Source organism: Sinohyriopsis cumingii, unplaced genomic scaffold (assembly GCF_028554795.1).
Source record: "Sinohyriopsis cumingii isolate HCF-2022 unplaced genomic scaffold, ASM2855479v2 utg000813l, whole genome shotgun sequence".
Classification (NCBI taxonomy): Eukaryota; Metazoa; Mollusca; class Bivalvia; order Unionida; family Unionidae; genus Sinohyriopsis; species Sinohyriopsis cumingii.
Window position 1 is genome coordinate 31,004 of NW_028315934.1, and position 19,235 is coordinate 50,238.

The following is a 19,235-nucleotide window of genomic DNA, read 5'->3' on the forward strand; positions in this document are numbered from 1 at the left end:
TTAGTATGTTCTTGCCTGTGTTGATGGATCTAAGCGAGATATATTTTCAATATTACCTATACAGAGCACGGCACCCCAATCTACTAAAAATATAATTACAAGCTCTGGAAACGTCTACTATCTTTCTTCCATTTGAAGTTTTTCTGGAAATTGAGGTGGAACATGTAACGCTTGTGATATTTATCCTAAATTTTCGAAAAATTATATGATGCCGTTGTTGAAAGTAGATCTATTTCATTAATGGACAAGAAATGGATTGTAGACAAAGTCGGTGGTGCCATGACGATTGTGATGATTACTTTGGATCAGCTGGTTCACCAATGATGTTTATGGAATATGAAATTAATCATGCAGATCATGGACCGCACATACTTTGAAAAGCTAATGACAACTCAGTGGTTCATTGAGGTTTACATTCGCAATTACCCTCTGTCACAATGGGACCCGGGTGGCCGAGTTGTCTAAATCGGTCACCATTGCCAATCGCTGCGATCTAATCTTTGTCGGCGTGGGCTCAAATCTTAAGCTAGGCAAATGTTGGTGTATAAAACACTGCCAGTATCTTCCAGTGGGGCGGTGTTTCTTATCTGGTTTTCGCGAGGTAGTCTTAAATCCCAATTAACAAGACTAACAACTGTGACATATATGGGTTTAGAAGAGAAGTTAGCAAGATAATGTTCGTGGCAAAACACAGTCAAATTAATTCGTAAGAACGTCGCCAACGTTTGGAGTGGTGCAGGTGTCGCTAAAGTTAAAGTCGAATTAGCAACACAGATGTTGTACATGTATATGATAATACCTTCACTGTCTCCATAAGTACGTCATTTGTCGTTCAAGCAGTCGGGAACCACGTCAAAGGTGTCGTTTCTCATCTCTCCCGCTTACTACAGATGCGAACCCAAGAGGTGATACTATGGGAGAATTTACTTTGCATTTGAATAGCCAACATGGTTGTAAACCACCAGAACATGTGTTTATGGAATTTCACACATAAGCAACATAATATCGCCAATACATCTGACAAATTATTACTGATTGAAGGTTGCGGTTAAATGGAAGTCAGGAACCCTCAGGAGAAATGTAGTTAAACCATAGAATCAAATCACGAATATAGCACTTTAAATGGTCATACATGGGTCGAAATCTAACCGTAGTCACAGGTTTACAAATGTCGCAAGAATAAGTTCGTACATTATACCTAGTTTGTTAATATTTAATTGAACCATCTGGATTTGTTCAGACATTTCGTTGTCGATGTGCATTTTCATGCACATGTGGGTGTGCCTCTTTTGTCTACAGTGCTGGCATCGATTTTAACAACACATGTGGTTTCAGATGCACTACTGTGATTCTTTCTGATAAGATTATATTTGGAGGATGCGGATGTTTGACTTTTAAGGTCCTTGAAGCATTTATGGAAACTTCATAATTGTACTTGTTATATATTTGAATAATAGCGTCCTATTCCAATGTGAATGTCGGCGTTAGTATCACCCATTTGGAAAAATAACAAAAAAGCAACAAACTTTGGGGGTCACATTAAAGCTTTTTCCAACATCATGGACCATATTTGTCAAAGTGTGGCTGACCCAAACACAATTCGATCAGCTTACTTCAGCCAAACGCAATGACAACTCAGTGTTACCAAACGCATCCCAATCGGAAGAGATGCAGTTGAAAGGACCGGTGTAAATATACATGTCTCTTGAAGTGATTCCGTCGTTGCATGTAGTAGCAGCTCAAACGGTTGCAAAAGCGGACACATTGAGAGCTGTCCAGACTGCATCGAGGATAACTTGGAAAAGGGCGGTCGATGAACGCGTAGCATCTGGCGGAGCTTCTAATGGTATACCTGGAAGGTCCATAAAAATGAAAAGGCCATCGACTACGTGGAACAATGCGTAGAATACTTTTGGAAAGAGATCTTCGATTATCCGGCACAACTCGCAGATAACCAAGCTGTTCACCAATCGTTATTTACTAACGATAGTTTTAAAATCAGTTAATCACTTGAGGGGTGTCTTCATGCGAAATGAACTTGCGTCAATGGTGACACGCAGACGTGCAAATGGTATTGTCAACCCGAATTTAATAACACGACTTGGTGCTCATTTGGTCGCATACATGGTGACAACGTATATAGATTTGCCTCGATGTTGTCAATTATTAACGAAGGACACCATACCATAAATTTGTTCGACTATACCAGTAGAATTCCGATTAGACGGCCAAATGTGCGGTTATGTTGTTGTTGAAGCATTATGCGCACTGACGAGAACAAAAGCTTCCTCACCACGAGCAATGCATTGACTTATTGATTTTATATTGAATGCAATGACTATTCATATACATGGAATGACGATGAGGTGCAGATGTTGATCAAGCCGATGTGCCATCAACGCGGAGTTGAATATATTTACTAGACTTAACGAGCTGGTGAGTTTTCAAGATTGAATAGGTGAATTACAGACTTCTAATGTTGTTATTAACAATATCATTGTCAAGCTCAAAGGCGCTGACTCAAAGGACCTAGTTGATAAATCTGAAAACGGGGGAATCTTAGAATGTCGTGTCGACTTCGTTTACTAAAAGGTATGTTGATTCTGCCAATGATGGTATGAATCAATACGTGGATGAACTAACCACGAATTTGACAGTATCAATTGTAGTAATTTCACTTATCTAATACCTAATAAAGGCCACACAAAAATGGTTGAACAGTTTTTGATAATGTGAATGGTTTTGGCACACCTAAATATACCGTTTGAACAACACGAGTCTTAGTCGTATTTATTTATCATATCCAACTATTATATTGGAAGGTGTCAGTTAACATCATTGATAAGTAGTACGTAACGGACCTGACACTGCTGCTTGAAAATTGTTTGCATATACAACTTCAATATAAATAAAATGCAGCATGAATCATTTAACGTTTATCCATACTGCTATTTGTTTCTCTTTGAGACCAGATTGGTCATTGAATATGTCGTGCAATCTGACCGCTTCAATGAAGTTGCGGAAATTTACTGACGGATAGTGAAAGCCAACAGAGATTGTGATTATGTTATACTTGTTAACAAATATCTGTCCGTGTGGTGTTATCATACATTCACATACACTAAAATGTATTCTTGATAGTTATTATTGACGGCACCACCAACGGCAATAACACACGCGGATTTCTTCTACAGCGGTTAAAGGAAACTACCGACAAACCCAACCCGCTTTACGTTCATTAACGAATGTGTCGCACCATCATCAACTCACCTGAGAAATTAAAGATCTCGCTTTTGATTCAACAAGGTCGTACTTGACCGTGTATTATGTATTGGACGACACAGATATATATATATATATATATATATATATATATATATATATATATATATATATACACACACACATATATATATATCATTTAGTGACGTAATCGATGCGATGTTCAATGGAAACGGGATCTATATGACCAGAACGAACAGTCGCCGGTCGCCGAAAATTAAAATGTTTCCCTAGCAGATATTTTCTATTATTGTATAGCTGTTGTAGCAGATCCCCCCTCTCCACGCAGCTGTTGTGCCCAAGGGAACGACGAATCCCGATACAGCTTGGCACCAACGGCGTCGCAGGAGTTGCCGGAATGACGTTGAAGTCAATGTCATACCACCTTAGGGACTCCATCTCCGGATTTTCTGTCGGGGTTTACTCCCTTAGCCTTTCCCATGAGTGGGTATAGCCACAAGGCAGCAGAGGTTTGGAATCGGAGTTTTCCTCCTCCTAGATGAGCTACCATCCAAGGTTTACGAGTCCCATCTACCCAAAGCAACTGGTTTTAAGGCGCCAGTGTGCCGCCTTCACCCCTTATCCTGTTAGTAGAAAACATGGTCTGCCGGTCTTCAAATCTAACCCACTCGCGAAGGCCAGGAGCTGGATTTTAGTTGACAGAGGCAGTAAGAGACGCAGGCCGTATGGGGCATTTTGGACGATTGGGGCGCTTGTCTCCCACTCCCACCCCGGGCAATGTCAACCTTAGACCTGGCTCCTAGAAGCGACGGCATTCCGCCTGAAGTTCTCAAAAGCGGAAAACTAGCACTGCTCCAGCCCCTACACACACTCCTCTGCCTTTGCTGGGAACAGGGAAACATCCCACAGGACATGCGTGACGCCAACATCGTCACTTTGTACATAAACAAAGGAGACCGTAGCGACTGCAACAACTATCTGGGCATCTCCTTCCTCAGCATCGTCGGAAAGGCTTTCGCCCGTGTTGCCTTGGCGCGCTTGCAGATCCTAGCCTCCCGCGTCTACCCAGAGTCCCAGTGTGGATTTCGAGCCGGCAGGTCAACTGTAGACATGATCTTCTCTCTACGTCAGCTGCAGGAGAAGTGTCGCGAGCAGCAGATGCCCCTCTACATTGCCTTCATAGACCTGACAAAGGCGTTTGACATGGTTAGTCGGAGTGGACTCTTCAGACTCCTGCAGAAGATCGGCTGCCCCCCACGTCTGCTTGCTGTCGTTATGTCGTTCCACGAGAACATGCACAGCACAGTGTGCTTCAATGGCGCAACATCTGAAGCATTCCCAGTCACTAGCGGAGTCAAACAAGGCTGTGTCCTTGCGCCGACGCTCTTTGCATGTTCTTCTCCATGCTTCTCCAATACGCATTCAAGGACTGCAGCGAGGGAGTGTACATCCATACCAGGGCTGACGGCAAGCTGTTCAACATCGCCCGTCTCCGTGCTAAGACTAAAGTGACAGAGATACTCATCCGTGAATTGCTCTTTGCCGACGATGCAGCCTTGATATCACACACGGAAGATGGACTTCGGCAGCTGGTATGCTGCCTCTCCCATGCATGTAAGGAATTTGGACTGACCATCAGTTTGAAGAAAACGAATGTCATGGTACAGGACACAGACTCCCCTCCCTCTGTCTCCATCGATGGGTACAATTTGGCAGTTGTCGAGAACTTCATACACCTCGGGTCTAACATCTCCAGCTCACTCTCCATTGATTCTGAGGTGAGCGGCAGGATTGTCAAGGCAGCAGCAGTGATGGCCAGACTTAACCAGAGGGTCTGGAACAACTCCAACCTCACAGAGAAGACCAAACTGCGTGTCTACCAAGCGTGCGTGCTCAGCTCACTTCTCTACAGCAGCGAAACATGGACCACCTATGCAAGACACGAGAGGAAACTCAACAGCTTCCACCTGAGATGTCTGCGGTGCATTCTGCACATCCAGTGGCAGGACAAAGTACCCAGAACAGAGGTTCTAGAACGCGCCAACATGAACAGCATGTACTCCATACTCAGCGAGAGGCGCCTTCGCTGGCTTGGCCATGTCAAGAGAATGGACCCAGGTCTCATTCCCAAGGACCTGTTATATGGGGAGTTAGCAGAAGGTGCACGACCAACTGGACGACCACATCTGCGCTACAGAGATGTTTGCAAGAAAGATATGAAGACAGCAAATATCAATGTCAACGACTGGGACAGCTGTGCAAACAACCGTTCCAGCTGGCGTCTAGCTGTCAGGCAGGGAGTTCAAAACGCAGAGGAAAAGAGAAGAATAAAACAAGCTGAAAAGAGAGCTGAAAAGAAGGATAAGCAAAAGCGTACTTTGGAGCTACGCCATCGTCTCCCGTAGCCGGACGGATGCCAAAAAGAATAGCTGTTGTGCCAGTAAAAATGGTATTTGTTTAGAAGTCAAGGTGTATGTTGCACCTCGTCAAGATTAGATTGTTGAGGAATGGTACTACGCAATTATAATATCAATACAAAAAAGAACTACAATCGACCTTCAACGCTACCAGTGGCGAACAATACATCAAAGTGAAAAAAAAATCATTTAAAGATGAAATCATTAAGAAAAATGTGCTGATCATGAAATTCAACCAGCGAGTTTGGTTGTTGATGCTATTTGTGATCTTGCCGAGACAACAACTGTTGGCCTTGGTGTGACCGGAATCGCAACCAAAGCAACTATTATAGGCACACTAGCCGCAATTATTGCTGAAGCTATATTGATATTAGCTGGTGTATCTGATTGTGCTTGAATATTAATTTCGATGCGATTATATTCACGAATATGTAGCTATCGAGGACTGTTTACAGCAGCACAACGTAGTCTCAACGAAAAAAATAAATAATTCGGTGGCTATCGAGGAGAAAATAAGTAGGATGGCTGAGTTCTAGACTGTGTTGACAAAAATTAAAAATCACCAACTACTCCCAGCACTGTTAAGAAATTGTGAAGTGTATTAGCATAAAACAAAAGTTGATTAAAACAAAAAGCAATAAACAAATACCAAATTCAAGTCTTACTTGTTTATCAAATGCATATAATTCTGTTTGGAATTATTCCAAACGTATTCATGCAATCTGTGCTCAGAGTAAACTAATCCAATGTTCCTGGTTGAAAAATTGAATGTTACATAATCCCATGTGTATTGTCAATAGATGCATTGATATTGTAAACAAATAGAATGTTGAATACATAATTCTTTGAAGTGAATACTTACATCATTTTAGTTTTGTATTCTTTCAAACTTATCGCAAAGTACACAATTATTCGTTTTTGTTATAAACGTGTAATGCGTTTTGTATTATTTAAAAAAGTATTCTTGCATTATTGCTTTAAAGTTAAGTTAGACATATCTTCATCGCTAAGAATATGTAATACAGTTTTGCGTTACATCAACGTAATTTTAAAATGCATTTTTATTGATAAAATAACACTAAATGTCTTTTTCTGACAAAATGTTATATTAATTGCTGCATTTTCTTCCTTGAGCTACAGGGGTAGGGATTGGAATGAGGTGAATTGTTCCTTAAATACATTTAAGAAGCTTACTTCTACTCAATACTATTATGTACCTACTATAGGGTAAACGTATTCTTTATCTAGTAAATGTGCATGAAAGACCGCGAAAATATGTTCCCTTGTATCTGAAGTTCGACCTGAATAAACAAGAAAAGTACCTAAACTATACAATATCTCCGCAACTCGCTGTTCCCATGGACCCATGTCTAACTGGCACATTTCATAAATACATATAGTAGAAATACTAAGTTAGACAAAGATTTTAAAACGTTTTTAAATACATCGATAGTTTTCCTGTTGTAATCTCTTTTATGTGTAGTTATTATATTAAGTGATTCCTTTCATTAAGATAATTGTAACATATTCCAGTATGGAAAGATAAGCACGATATTGTCATGTAAGGTACAATCCTTATTATTGCTGAATAAGTGTACACACGTATAACTGTAATATCCATAACTACTGTACATTCTTGATTCGTTTTGTTGCTTTTTTTTATATAACTTCTAGTAATGTCAACAACTCAACCCTGTAAGATATGTTTAAAATAGTACATAAAACGATTGCCATCTTTAACGCAGTAGCCTACCATTCTCGATTCACTATATTAACTTTAGTATTTACATGCAAGAAGTAATGGGATTCTGCTGGTGGTTTACTTTTAGAAAAAGATATGAAGTTATCATTAACAGGTAGCACCAGACAGTGAGGAATAATACAGAATGGTAGGAAGAATTTTTGGCCCTGTTGCATTCGGGTAGGCTTGTTGGTAGGTGTACTAGAATAAACGTTTCAATCTAAGATTGAGAGAAAAACAATTATGCTCGCTCGTCACATAATTATGTCTGGTGATAACATGTTATATTGCACCCTGACCAAATTATCATATAGCAAGAGCTTCCAATCCGTTAGCAGTTACCACTTCCTGGTCGAGGAGACCAATCGAAATTTATATTGTTTTAATAAGTATTATGCCACGCCTCTATTTCTGGGTATAAGTACTCGTGTTCTCGTGACAAATGTATTCAAGAACATCCTGCTGTCAAAGGCGTCTGATTTTCTCACTCTTGCATCATGAAGCCGATGACAACCGACACGAAACCAGACATAGGCACAGTTGTTGTGCAAACAGCTTCTGAACCAAAGGTAAGATTTGGGAAATTGCTTTAAACTCAAATCCACTTTAGAATAGAAACATTGTGAGTGAATGTAAAATCAGTCAAATTGGACAAATGTATTATTTTGCATTATTTTATGTTATGTTCAAAACATCAAAGATCATTTCACTAGATTGTTTTCATTAAGGGATACAGCGAACGTTTAAGACCTCATGGACAAAACATTCGTATCTGCTAGTTCAGAGTACACATGCATGCATTGCTTTTACTTTGAGAATTTTATATTATTTCAGCTATTTTATTTTTGTTTTTATGTCTTCTCAATTTATTCATGAAACGTCAATACGTTCTCTTTGCTGCACGTGCAGCCACATTAATGGTACCAGCATTTTCCTCTCTGTGACGTGTGGGAACCGGAATTCAGTAAGGCTTGATGGCAAACTTTAAAATGCTTGGTTAGTATCCATATGCTAGAACGAATTTAAGCAGCACCATGTTTTGAAGAAAATAAAATTGAAAAGACCAACCATCCCGGAATCAAGCGCATCAACAAGACTTTGTTTTTCTCAGATATTAGATTATCTTGCTAGGATTTCTGCTGATGTGCTTCAGTAGATTTTTTTCTATTGCAATCGCATATCTTTAATACTAACATGTACTGTTTCTACAGAGACCGGAAGAGGCTAAAGAAAAGAGAAAGAGGCTTAAGATAATAGCCATATCTGTTGTTGTCCTTGTTGTCATAGTGACCGCTGCGATCGTCACTGTTGTGTATGTAGTAGGAAAGCAGGCAGAGGACACTATCAAGGTAAAGATGGAAATACAGTCTGAATGAAACCATTATGATTTCGTACCTTACTTACCCTTTATTTAATCTATTTCTTATCTTGTACATAATTGTTTCTTCACTTATATTATAAAAATTAGTAGTACTATTAAACGTGTTTACTTTTCAGCTTGTGTTTATAAGGTATTAAAAACTGATGCGAACAATTTTTCATCCGACCATTGTAATGCTAAGATAGATATTTTACCGGACTAAGGATGTACCCGTATTTAATGTCCTACGATTTTCGTTTTCATTTTCCATACAGATTACATTAACCATATGCCAAAGATTTCATGATATTCCAAATAGTTAACTGGCTTGGTGAGATGCGTTGCCCGCACGTCTTAGATAGCTAAATTTTGTTTAAACGAATAGATTTCCTATATAGATAGGTAACACAAATTCAAATAACTGCAGCACATACTGTACCATTACCATAGCAACCACTTCTGCAATCAATACCGTTGTAAATAAAACTCATTTTGATATTACAGCCATTGGTAAATTCTTCTACAATTAAATCACAAATTTTAATGTATTACTTGCTGGATTGTTTTTATATAGACTGCGTGGCTTACCTCCAGGGACGAGTCTGGAAAGACAACTTCACAGAAAGTTACTGTCACCTCAAGAGAGGAGAAATTTGAAATTGCAGGAACTGGCACAGCCGTTTTTGATTTCGATAAGGTATCGATAGAACTATGATCTTGTATAGTAAGTTGTTCAGCAGGTAATGAAGTACTTTGAAAATCAAACATGAACGAAATCGCACGTTCGATCGTTTCATCACGGCACACACTTGTGTCACAATTATTCTATATTTTGCTATTATTCCGGTATGAATTAGACAGTGCACATTCAAATAAACGTTGCATTCCCACAATTATTGTGTCACCATTTTTATTAAAGGACTATCACGTAACGCGACTAATTTCTCGAGTATATCTAAAACTGCGGGTAATATGAACAAAGACAAGTAAAATGAATAAAAAAAATGTTGGTTTAACGAACTGCATTTATCTATATTCTGAAACGTAATGCTTCATAATCAGTTTAATGTCTCTCTAGTCGAATACACCGAATTATTTTCATCTGCATAATTCCAATCAAAAATCAGAAACCACATCTTTTCGCATTGTACAACCTCGCAAGTTATCCCTCTGTATTGCTGAATGGATGGATGGGCTACACAAATATATGCTAAGAAACATTTGGAATGCTTGCCTTCATTAGCCCAGAGGAAAGCTTTTCTGCTGCAGTCAAGACTAAAGTCCAGAGAGAGAGAGAGAGAGAGAGAGAGAGGCAGAGACAGAGACAGTCAGACAGACAGACAGGGACAGAGAGAGAGAGAGTTGGAGTAAATCATTCTGTTATAATGATAAATAATATAAAAAAGAGCAAGACCGGCTTGAGTTCCAACATTTGTAATACTGCATTCAATCAAGGTTTTCATGAAAAGGACCAAATAATATATTCGTCTCGTTCGCTATTAACGCTGAGATTTACAGTTTGATAATATGCAAACAACTGATGATCAAAAAAAAAAATCAGAATATATCTTATATTTTTTAAATTCAAGTCCTGGATGGATATTGGTTAATACTGACTTATTTTCTTATTTGATTGTTTCTGTCTCTCTCAAATTAGGTCATTTTGTGTGGAGCATACAAATAACTTAAGCCTGTCAAAGGATCTCTCTCTCTCTCTCTCTCTCTCTCTATATATATATATATATATACACACATTTGTGTAAGAGTGTGTGTGTGTGTGTGTAAATATAAAGGGCACCAACATGTAAATATTTAGGCAAAGCGCTTTTTACATACTATTAATTTAGTTCAATCTCTTGCAGTTTTAACGTTTGTCAACAATATTCCTTCGTCTTTTTTTAATTTTAAACCACGACTTCATAATTATACTTTTCTGCGACGTCTTCACAATGAAAAATATATTTTTAACATATGTTTTTTGCAATTTTCAGAGTCTGCTTGTATACAAATCTGACAAAATGTCAAAACCAACCTGCTTCTTGACCGCCATCAACACGTCTACATTACTTTCCCCAGAGAAACTGAAAGATTTCCTTGGAGACAAAACGGTGAGTTTCAATGTATCATTCTATCTTTCTCGCATAATGACTGCAGCCACCGATCCAAGTCGCTCAGTAATGCTTTACGACTTCATCCATACAAGCTGTTCTGTGCATTGCTTTTATTCCCTATTTACACAAAGTTTCATCGTCTTGACCCATCGATTGAAGTCAAGAAGTACGATAGCAAACAATCAGTTTGGGTCCGTGACCGCACAGTGAGAAAATAAAGGTTTTCTAGGATATTTAGTAACAAGGATTTTCCGTTACTGCGTATAATATTACATCCTGGTTATAATGCTTCATTATTTTAAAAGTATACATAGAAGTAAACAGTCTGATGCATTAACTATATCATCTTTATAATTAGAACTGATTAATTTCATTTGTTCATTACTATTAAACACAAAAATAATTTAAATTAGGACGATATGCTTATCGTTTTATGCAATTAATAATTTACCTGATTTGCCAATATGAAGGAATTAATCTCATGGTAAAATATTGGAGGGTATTATATATATATATATATATATATATATATATATATATATATATATATATATATATATATATATATACAATGTGCGGTAGCGTTTACTTACTTTGGATGTGGCCAGTATGAGAAAGAGATAGATTATATGACTTGAGTATATCAAACAAGGTACAGACATGAACCAGCTATTGCTCACTATAATATCGGCACTGAATATCAGGACAAATAATCCCTTCTGCAACTAAATTAGACGGATTCGTAGTCAATTGTGTTTAGTTCTCACCTGGGAATTACCGTGTCAGGCAGTTTCCAAGGTCATTGTGCTAATCAGATTATAATAAGTAGTTACACTTCTCAATCATAATTAGAATTCATGAAAGTTACTTCACTCTGTCTATCAATCTGTTTATCTATCTATCTGTCTATCTGTCTATCTATCTGTCTGTCTATCTATCTATCTGTCTATCTATCTATCTGTCTATCTGTCTGTCTATCTATCTGTCTATCTGTCTGTCTCTCTATCTATCTATCTGTCTATCTATCTATTTATCTGTCTATCTATCTATCTATCTATCTATCACTCGGGCTATATGTCATGGCTATCTGCTAGAGACAACTTAATATTTATATGTCATTTCTAACCTGATTAGTTCAATATAATGTACCTATTACAATCTATCTATATATCTCTCTATCTATCTATCTTTCTATCAATCAATCTATCTATCTATCTATCTAGGAACTTACTTGCATTTCAACTTACCAATGTATGTCTATTCGGTATATTTAGACATCCGACTTGCCCTCGAATTCATCCGATCGTGCCGCGTACATGAGTTCAGGCGTTGTCGTACCGAATAAGGATTTTCTCTCTCCCTTGTCAAAAGAGCTATGTAAGGACACTGAAGTCATTTGGATGGTGCCCAAGCCAGGTGATAACATACATACATACATACATACATGCATACATACATACATACATACATACATGCATACATATACTATTTAGGTCTCAAGTCGACATTTATAACTATTTTGTAAAAAAAATTTAAATTAAATCTTCGAATTTCAGGGCAACAGTCTAAACATGTTCGTACGTGTATATATATATATATATATATATATATATATATATATATATATATATATATATATATATATATATGTGTGTGTGTGTGTGTGTGTGTCCTTTTGGTATTTCATTTCAATTTCATCTGTGTTTATTTTTTGTTTTCTGTTGATCTTATATGTGTATTTACAGTTGGTATTCGGAAAAAACTTAAATAAGTCATGCACAAAAGTTCCTTTTTTTCAGACTGCGTCGACGAGAAATCACTGGACCGGAACAAGAGAGCATGCTTCTACTACTACTACTGTTATTTAAGATATTGCGACCGTTATTATTGTTATTATAGATGCTACTGGTGGCTATTTTGCTAGTAATGTGTGCGACTATAAAACAGTAAAATACAAAAAGACTATTGGAATAACCTTAATTGAATGTACTGTTGCAACGTATATTGTATAGACGCACATAAACCATTTGCTGAGGCAGCCTCTCAGTGTTTCCAATAGTAATAGCAGCTCTATAATGTGTTTCACGGAGAAATGCTAGTTACCACTTGAAATAATCTGATGATTTTATCCAGTTTTTCGAAATTAAGATTCAACTTAATTGTATTTCTTAGAAATTTAGAGCTCAACAAAATTGGCAGTTTCATTGAGGAAATGAACTTTCAAATTATATTCTTTGGTTTGAAATAAATAAATCATATCTAATAATAAAGCATGAATATACACTACTTGGTTCCTGTATTTTACGTTGTGACATTAGTAGCATTTCGTTGAGGTGAACATTTAATTTTCTATCCTACCCTACATAAAAAAGCTCCATAGATATTATTCGTGTAATTTTAATTCTTTCAGCACATTTTTATTGCGCACCTGCTCCACCTTGAACCAACATATGGATCATTCCTAATCGCAAACGTGTCTTCCAAATATCAATTTACATGCAATATTTCTGAAGTAATCTGAATTAAAACCATCGTACTTTAGAATATATTATATACTATTCTAAATATTTTTCCTTATCAAAGAAGTTATAGCGATACTGTCTTGAATATTATATTAAGGTGGCATGATTGCAAGTAAACAGTTTAAATGTATCTAGCCCCGTTTTCATTTGTATGATCTGGAAATTCCAGGACAATATGGAAGGGATATAAACCTATTATGTACGGATGGTTTGTCTTGTAACAAATATTAATACTGTTTTAAAGATTTGAGCGAATAATGGGTCTCCCTTTTCAAAATCAATGTCGGGGAGCTTATTTCAACACACACACACTTTGTGCACAATGATTATGTTTGTACTTTTTAACTGAATTTTTATAAACATTATCAATAGGTTTACATGAACATATACAGATTTTAATATAGGGCGTCCTTTCGCACACGGCCAGGATTGCATTATTTATTTTTTCAACAAGACGTACGATCTATAACAATAATTTCCTGCAGACGCGATTATGTGACGCAGCTATACATAGTATAATGCTTATTAGAAACCTGCCGAGAAGAACTTTATTTGTAATATTATTATCAAGCTAAATCGAAGAGGTTCAGAGAACCTATTCACACTTTTATTAAATGTGTAAGGATATGATAGGGTGCTATGTATACTGGTTTGTTTTGACTGACGTCACGTAAGTACATGAAATTGTGACTAAGTGGGTTTCATAAGCGGTGGAATAAAGTTCCAGCCTTGGAGACGAATGCATTGATATCGCTCTTGAATTTCAAATAACGGTGCGTATTTTACAGGTTTCTAAAGGCAAAAAAGTATTATGACTATAAAAATAGCTTTTGATGATCCACCAAAACATGTACATTTTTAAATATCAACAAATCCACAAGAAATTATCTAGTAAAAAAATTGTTTTTGATTTTCGTTACCCTATCCATTGAACCATAAGGCCAAAACGCAAATATTATATACGTTTTAGTGTTACAAACATTAAAAATCAGTTTAATAAACGAGGTAAATGTCAAAGTACTGTGGAACCTACACGGAAACCGTTTATAAAGAAGCATTTATTTTGCATTTTTATGTCACTTGTTTAGGCTCGAATAAACAGTAAAACAAGAAAGAGTGAAAACAACAAGTTTAAAAAAATACAATAATCTATTTCCCTAGAAAAATTCTGTGAAAATGAAAAAAATATGAACTTACGGTTTTATAGAATCAAATCCAAAATTAATCCAAGAATAATCCAAGAATAAATTTTTAATAGTCATAATAACAAGATGTTCTACTGATTTCACGTTCGATTCCCGAGGAAGAATCCAAGATGGAACACGATGACGTATGCTGCAATCTGTAGTGTTGAAGTCTACAGTTCCTTGTAAAAACAAGAACTATCACTCCGGTTTCTTATAGCTGAATAAATGTTTATAAAAAACTATGCTTCTTCCACAATATTACATGAGCACACGTATTTTCCAGAAAAATAACAGAATTAATCCTTTTGAATCCAAGTAATTTGAAATAACTCCAAACCAAGTAATTTGAAATAACTCCAAACCAAGTAATTTGAAATAACTCCAAACAGCACAACATACAACTAAAAGTTTAACAGCCCAGCTTTTTCTGAGATTTATTCTCCAAAACATGCGTAAAATCGTATTCTTAACGTACACAAGGGGTCACGTGATCATCTTCAGGAAGCTTATAGAAAGCAATTACCTGTCATAGGTCACGTACACCCAGTATGACCCTGACGAAAACCAATCGTTTGAAATAAAATAGGACTTCTTTACAATGCTTGCTACACATTTTGAAGCAACGTCCGGATTTAGATTAACACCTTATGTTTATAAACTAACAGTCAAGGTCAAACTATTTTCTAAAAATAGTATCATCTCTAGTGAATAAATTTACGTTACAATATCATGTAACGGAAAATTTAAAAAATATTTAAAACTGACAAACGATTAAATTGATATAAATATGTATTAAATCAGATATGATTAAATCAAATATACATAACAACAAACAAATCATTTTGATATCTCTATAAAAAGTTTTGTAGAGTCATAAATCTGTTAACAGATACAGAGCCTTATATGACATGAAAGTTTTGTTAAATCAAGTACATTTGCCATCGCACCATGAAATATACTTTTGGTATCAAACTAATATTCATGATAAATTTTCCGTGATTGTTTAGATACAAAAGTTATTGACTGCATCTGCCCACATTACAGTGGTTCCTTCATTTTTGCTGCTTTGATGTCTCTAAAATCATGCAGACCATGCTTAAAAATAGCTTGAAGCACCACTTACAAAGCAAACATTTTTGTGTCTATAAACCAAAGTAGTTTCCGCAACTAAGGACCCACTATTCATCAACTTGCAAGCTTCCAATCAACTAAAACAACTGGTACTCAATGCAAACGGAAATTCTGATAGAAATCAAGTTCCCACACCTTGAAATAGCCTATGATCTAATAGGGACCAAAGGATTAATTTCGAAATTGAACCACTACTGGTTAACAAGCCGCATATATTAACGGATACTCGAAACTGAACCACAGTTTAACATGCCACATATATCAAAGGATAATCAATTTCCTAACCTGTCGAAAAATTAAAACCAAAGAAACGAGATAGGTGGTCAACTCTCAGAATTACACAAGCTCGAAAATGGAACTCCACAGTGTATTTTCCTGGGCCATACATTGTTTAAAACCATGAAAAGCGACTTGCAACAGTCAATGGATGAATCCTGTTGCAGTTTGCCGTTAACAGTGGAATCTGAAAAACTTGTTACACATCCATTGAAGCTCCGGGGGCGAATTCTTGTCGTGACTGAATGGAATTGGTCGCATGGCAGATAAATGCGGCTTCAGACTATGCAATACAATATAGTACTATTTAGCCCCCAAACCAAATATATAAGGAGCACCCGGACATGTATCTTAACAATATTTAAATAAAAGTTATCAAAATGGCCCAATTCCGAGGGATACTATCGGACGAGCACCTAACATGCAGCCAATACGTAGCTGAACTAGATAGAAAGATAAGGAAGGGACCTAAATATTTTGAGAAACCTCAAGGGAAAAAATTGGAAAGTGGAACAGTCCACCTTTCGCACATTTTATAGGACACTATTTCGATCAAAGGTCGACTATGGGTGACAAGCGTATGTCTTGGCACACCCAAATTTAGTAAGGAAACTAGACGAGTACAGTAATAAGATCTAAAAATATGCACCGGTGTACTAAAACGAAACTCTGGGATGGAACAACATATTCTAGAAGGGGAACTGTCCCTCAGACTAAGACAAAAATAATAAATTGTGAGATCTGCGACAAGGATATCAATCCACTACGTTTCGCACTATACCGGGACTATCATCGAGAGATGCAGTAACTCCGTTAGGCATAAAGTGGCCCCAAACTTACAAGGGGGAAAATCCGTGAATTACATCATGAATAAACAATTATCTTTATCCAAGCAGAAAAAAGAAAATACTCAAAGCCTTGCTATAGGACCTGCAAAACATCCTAAACAAATTGTAATGTTCTTATATACAGCACAAAACAAGAACAAAGACTAGAAGTTGAGGCAAACTTACGTGGTATAGAGGCGTTAGATATAACGGAAATATCGAAATGTACACCGTTGATTCCAGGACAAGGCATAAACATATAGGCTAGACTATCTGATAACAGTCTTTCTGTCTGTATCTATCTCTTTCCCTCTCTCTCTCTCTCTCTCTCTCTCTCTCTCTCTCTCTATATATATATATATATATATATATATATATATATATATATATATATATATATATATAGATAGATAGATAGATATTTAAACATGAATGTTCGAGATATGGGCAATAAAACTAGCTGTTAAATGGCTTCCAAACACTTAAACAACAAATGCTGCCTTACTTAGCGGAGTCATGCAACTCTTCCAGTAGAGAGAATCTGAAGGGAGAAGTTAACGTAAAGGTCAATATCCTGGAGGAGAATAATTCTAATGTAAAACTTAAATTTGAGACATCTCACACTGATATACTAGAACACGGAAAGGTCGACAAAGAAGCAAGAGAAACAAACTGAGCTGCCATATTATTCATCAACCGGGTTATATCATACAGATAAACTACAGTATAATAAGACAACGACTTGATAACAAATACCAAGGGAATAAGACAAACCCTATACAAGCTGAAAGTACGTAGAAATATCAATGTTAAAAATTAATGAACCCACTTAGCGCAAGAATAAAAATTGAAATAACGTTATTAGCTAGGATTATCTGAAGGTTCTTACCGAGCAAAATTAATTGCGCAAGTGTAGCTAAGAAAGATGCAGTTTTGATTTGCTGGTTGCTCGACTCAGTGTTTCACAAGAAATGGTATTCACCAAACAAGTAATTTAGCAATATTCAAACTGTTTCGTGATCACATACTGCCGTTCTCACACGTTATACTGTCCAGAATAACAAGTATTCAGACTTCGTCACCGGATGTCAGAATGGTTTAAAGATCTCGCCGTTAGAGATCACTTTCTCATCTCACTTCTGTCACAGCCGAATGGTCAAAAGCTCTCGACTTTACAGATCACTCACTTCTGTCACTGTGAGCTCGCGTCTTGGCTCGACCATGGGGTCAAAGGGATAAACCTTGCTAGTAGCTTCCTGTGGCTCGATGGATGGCTCTTCTCTGAGTCTTCACATGTTATATCTCCTCCGAATAAATTGGACGCTATGTATAATCTCTCGTATATTAAAAATGGCCGTAAACCCGACACAGGAAAATCAAAACTTATGTAGTATAGATCACAGAGATCATAGAGCAGTACGAAGATTGCCTTTGTTCTGTTTTGTTTGTTTCTACTTTGCTTTTTCTCTGCAAAGCGTAATGACGGAAAGCCGCTTTACACACCGTGACCAATGGCGATACATGGTGTGTGTGTATAAGTGTGTGCGTGATTTGGAATGTTAACGTAACTTTAACAACTCTAGTCATATCACTACGATGTCTGGTGTGTGGCGGTTTAGAGATGTCCAGCACTGGGGCATCATGCCGGAGACATGTATCATCATGTTTCACCCAAAAACATTATTCTGAGACCAGACCGATCAGTCGTAAGACTAATTTCTTATGCTCTCGGCTGGGGATCGAAACCACGACCTCCCTTTTCCAGGTGGACGCTCTAACCATTATGTCTGGGCGATGTAAGGAAGATAGCGGAAACTATACCTTAACAATCACTGTCAAGAAAATAAGGGAGAATAATTTTTAATACTGCGTTTATGTTCATGCGAAAGAAAATTAGTGTTATATGATGCAATGTAAATAGTGAGAAGTATGTATTTTGTTTAACAATGTTTTGACGTATAATTTATATCTTTTAATGAAATTTGATATTATGTAATGGGCGAGAGGCAACACAAAGAAAGTATTAACACGTCCATCCGCGCATTCTTACTTAAAGCCTAGTGAAAACTGTTCAAGTCCAAACTCTGTATCGATACACCCAAACATTCTAAACTCACTAGTCTGTGGATGTTATCTCTTCAGATTGTGCAATCTGTAGGCATGTGCACTTCAATGAAGATGAGACGGACAAGACTCGATTCCAGAAAGCAACAGTTAGATCTTGTCTTTCCTTTAGTCACACATTGGGACTTGTTTGATTCTCCGCAGACAGTGATCCCGATGAGCATGGGTTTGGAATACAAAGAGCGGTAAATGTAGTTTGAATATCAAGATAAGTAGAGAGGAGTGTAGCCACCCGGTTAAATGAAGCATCTTACTAACGGGCCTTGCTAGCCAGGAAATTGTGGTCTAGTGGCACG

The 19,235-nt window shown here is 37.0% G+C and overlaps 1 protein-coding gene across 1 annotated transcript; it reads left to right on the top strand.

Moving 5' to 3' along the window:
* The first annotated feature begins 7,822 nt into the window (after window positions 1–7,822).
* Window positions 7,823–13,155, top strand: LOC149773195 (uncharacterized). Its single transcript, XM_089946642.1, has 6 exons — window positions 7,823–7,970; window positions 8,613–8,750; window positions 9,336–9,458; window positions 10,753–10,869; window positions 12,147–12,288; window positions 12,672–13,155. The coding sequence occupies exons 1-6, from the start codon at window positions 7,899–7,901 to the stop codon at window positions 12,794–12,796; spliced, it is 717 nt and encodes a 238-aa protein (XP_089802768.1). The 5' UTR covers window positions 7,823–7,898; the 3' UTR covers window positions 12,797–13,155.
* The last annotated feature ends 6,080 nt before the right edge of the window (window positions 13,156–19,235 follow it).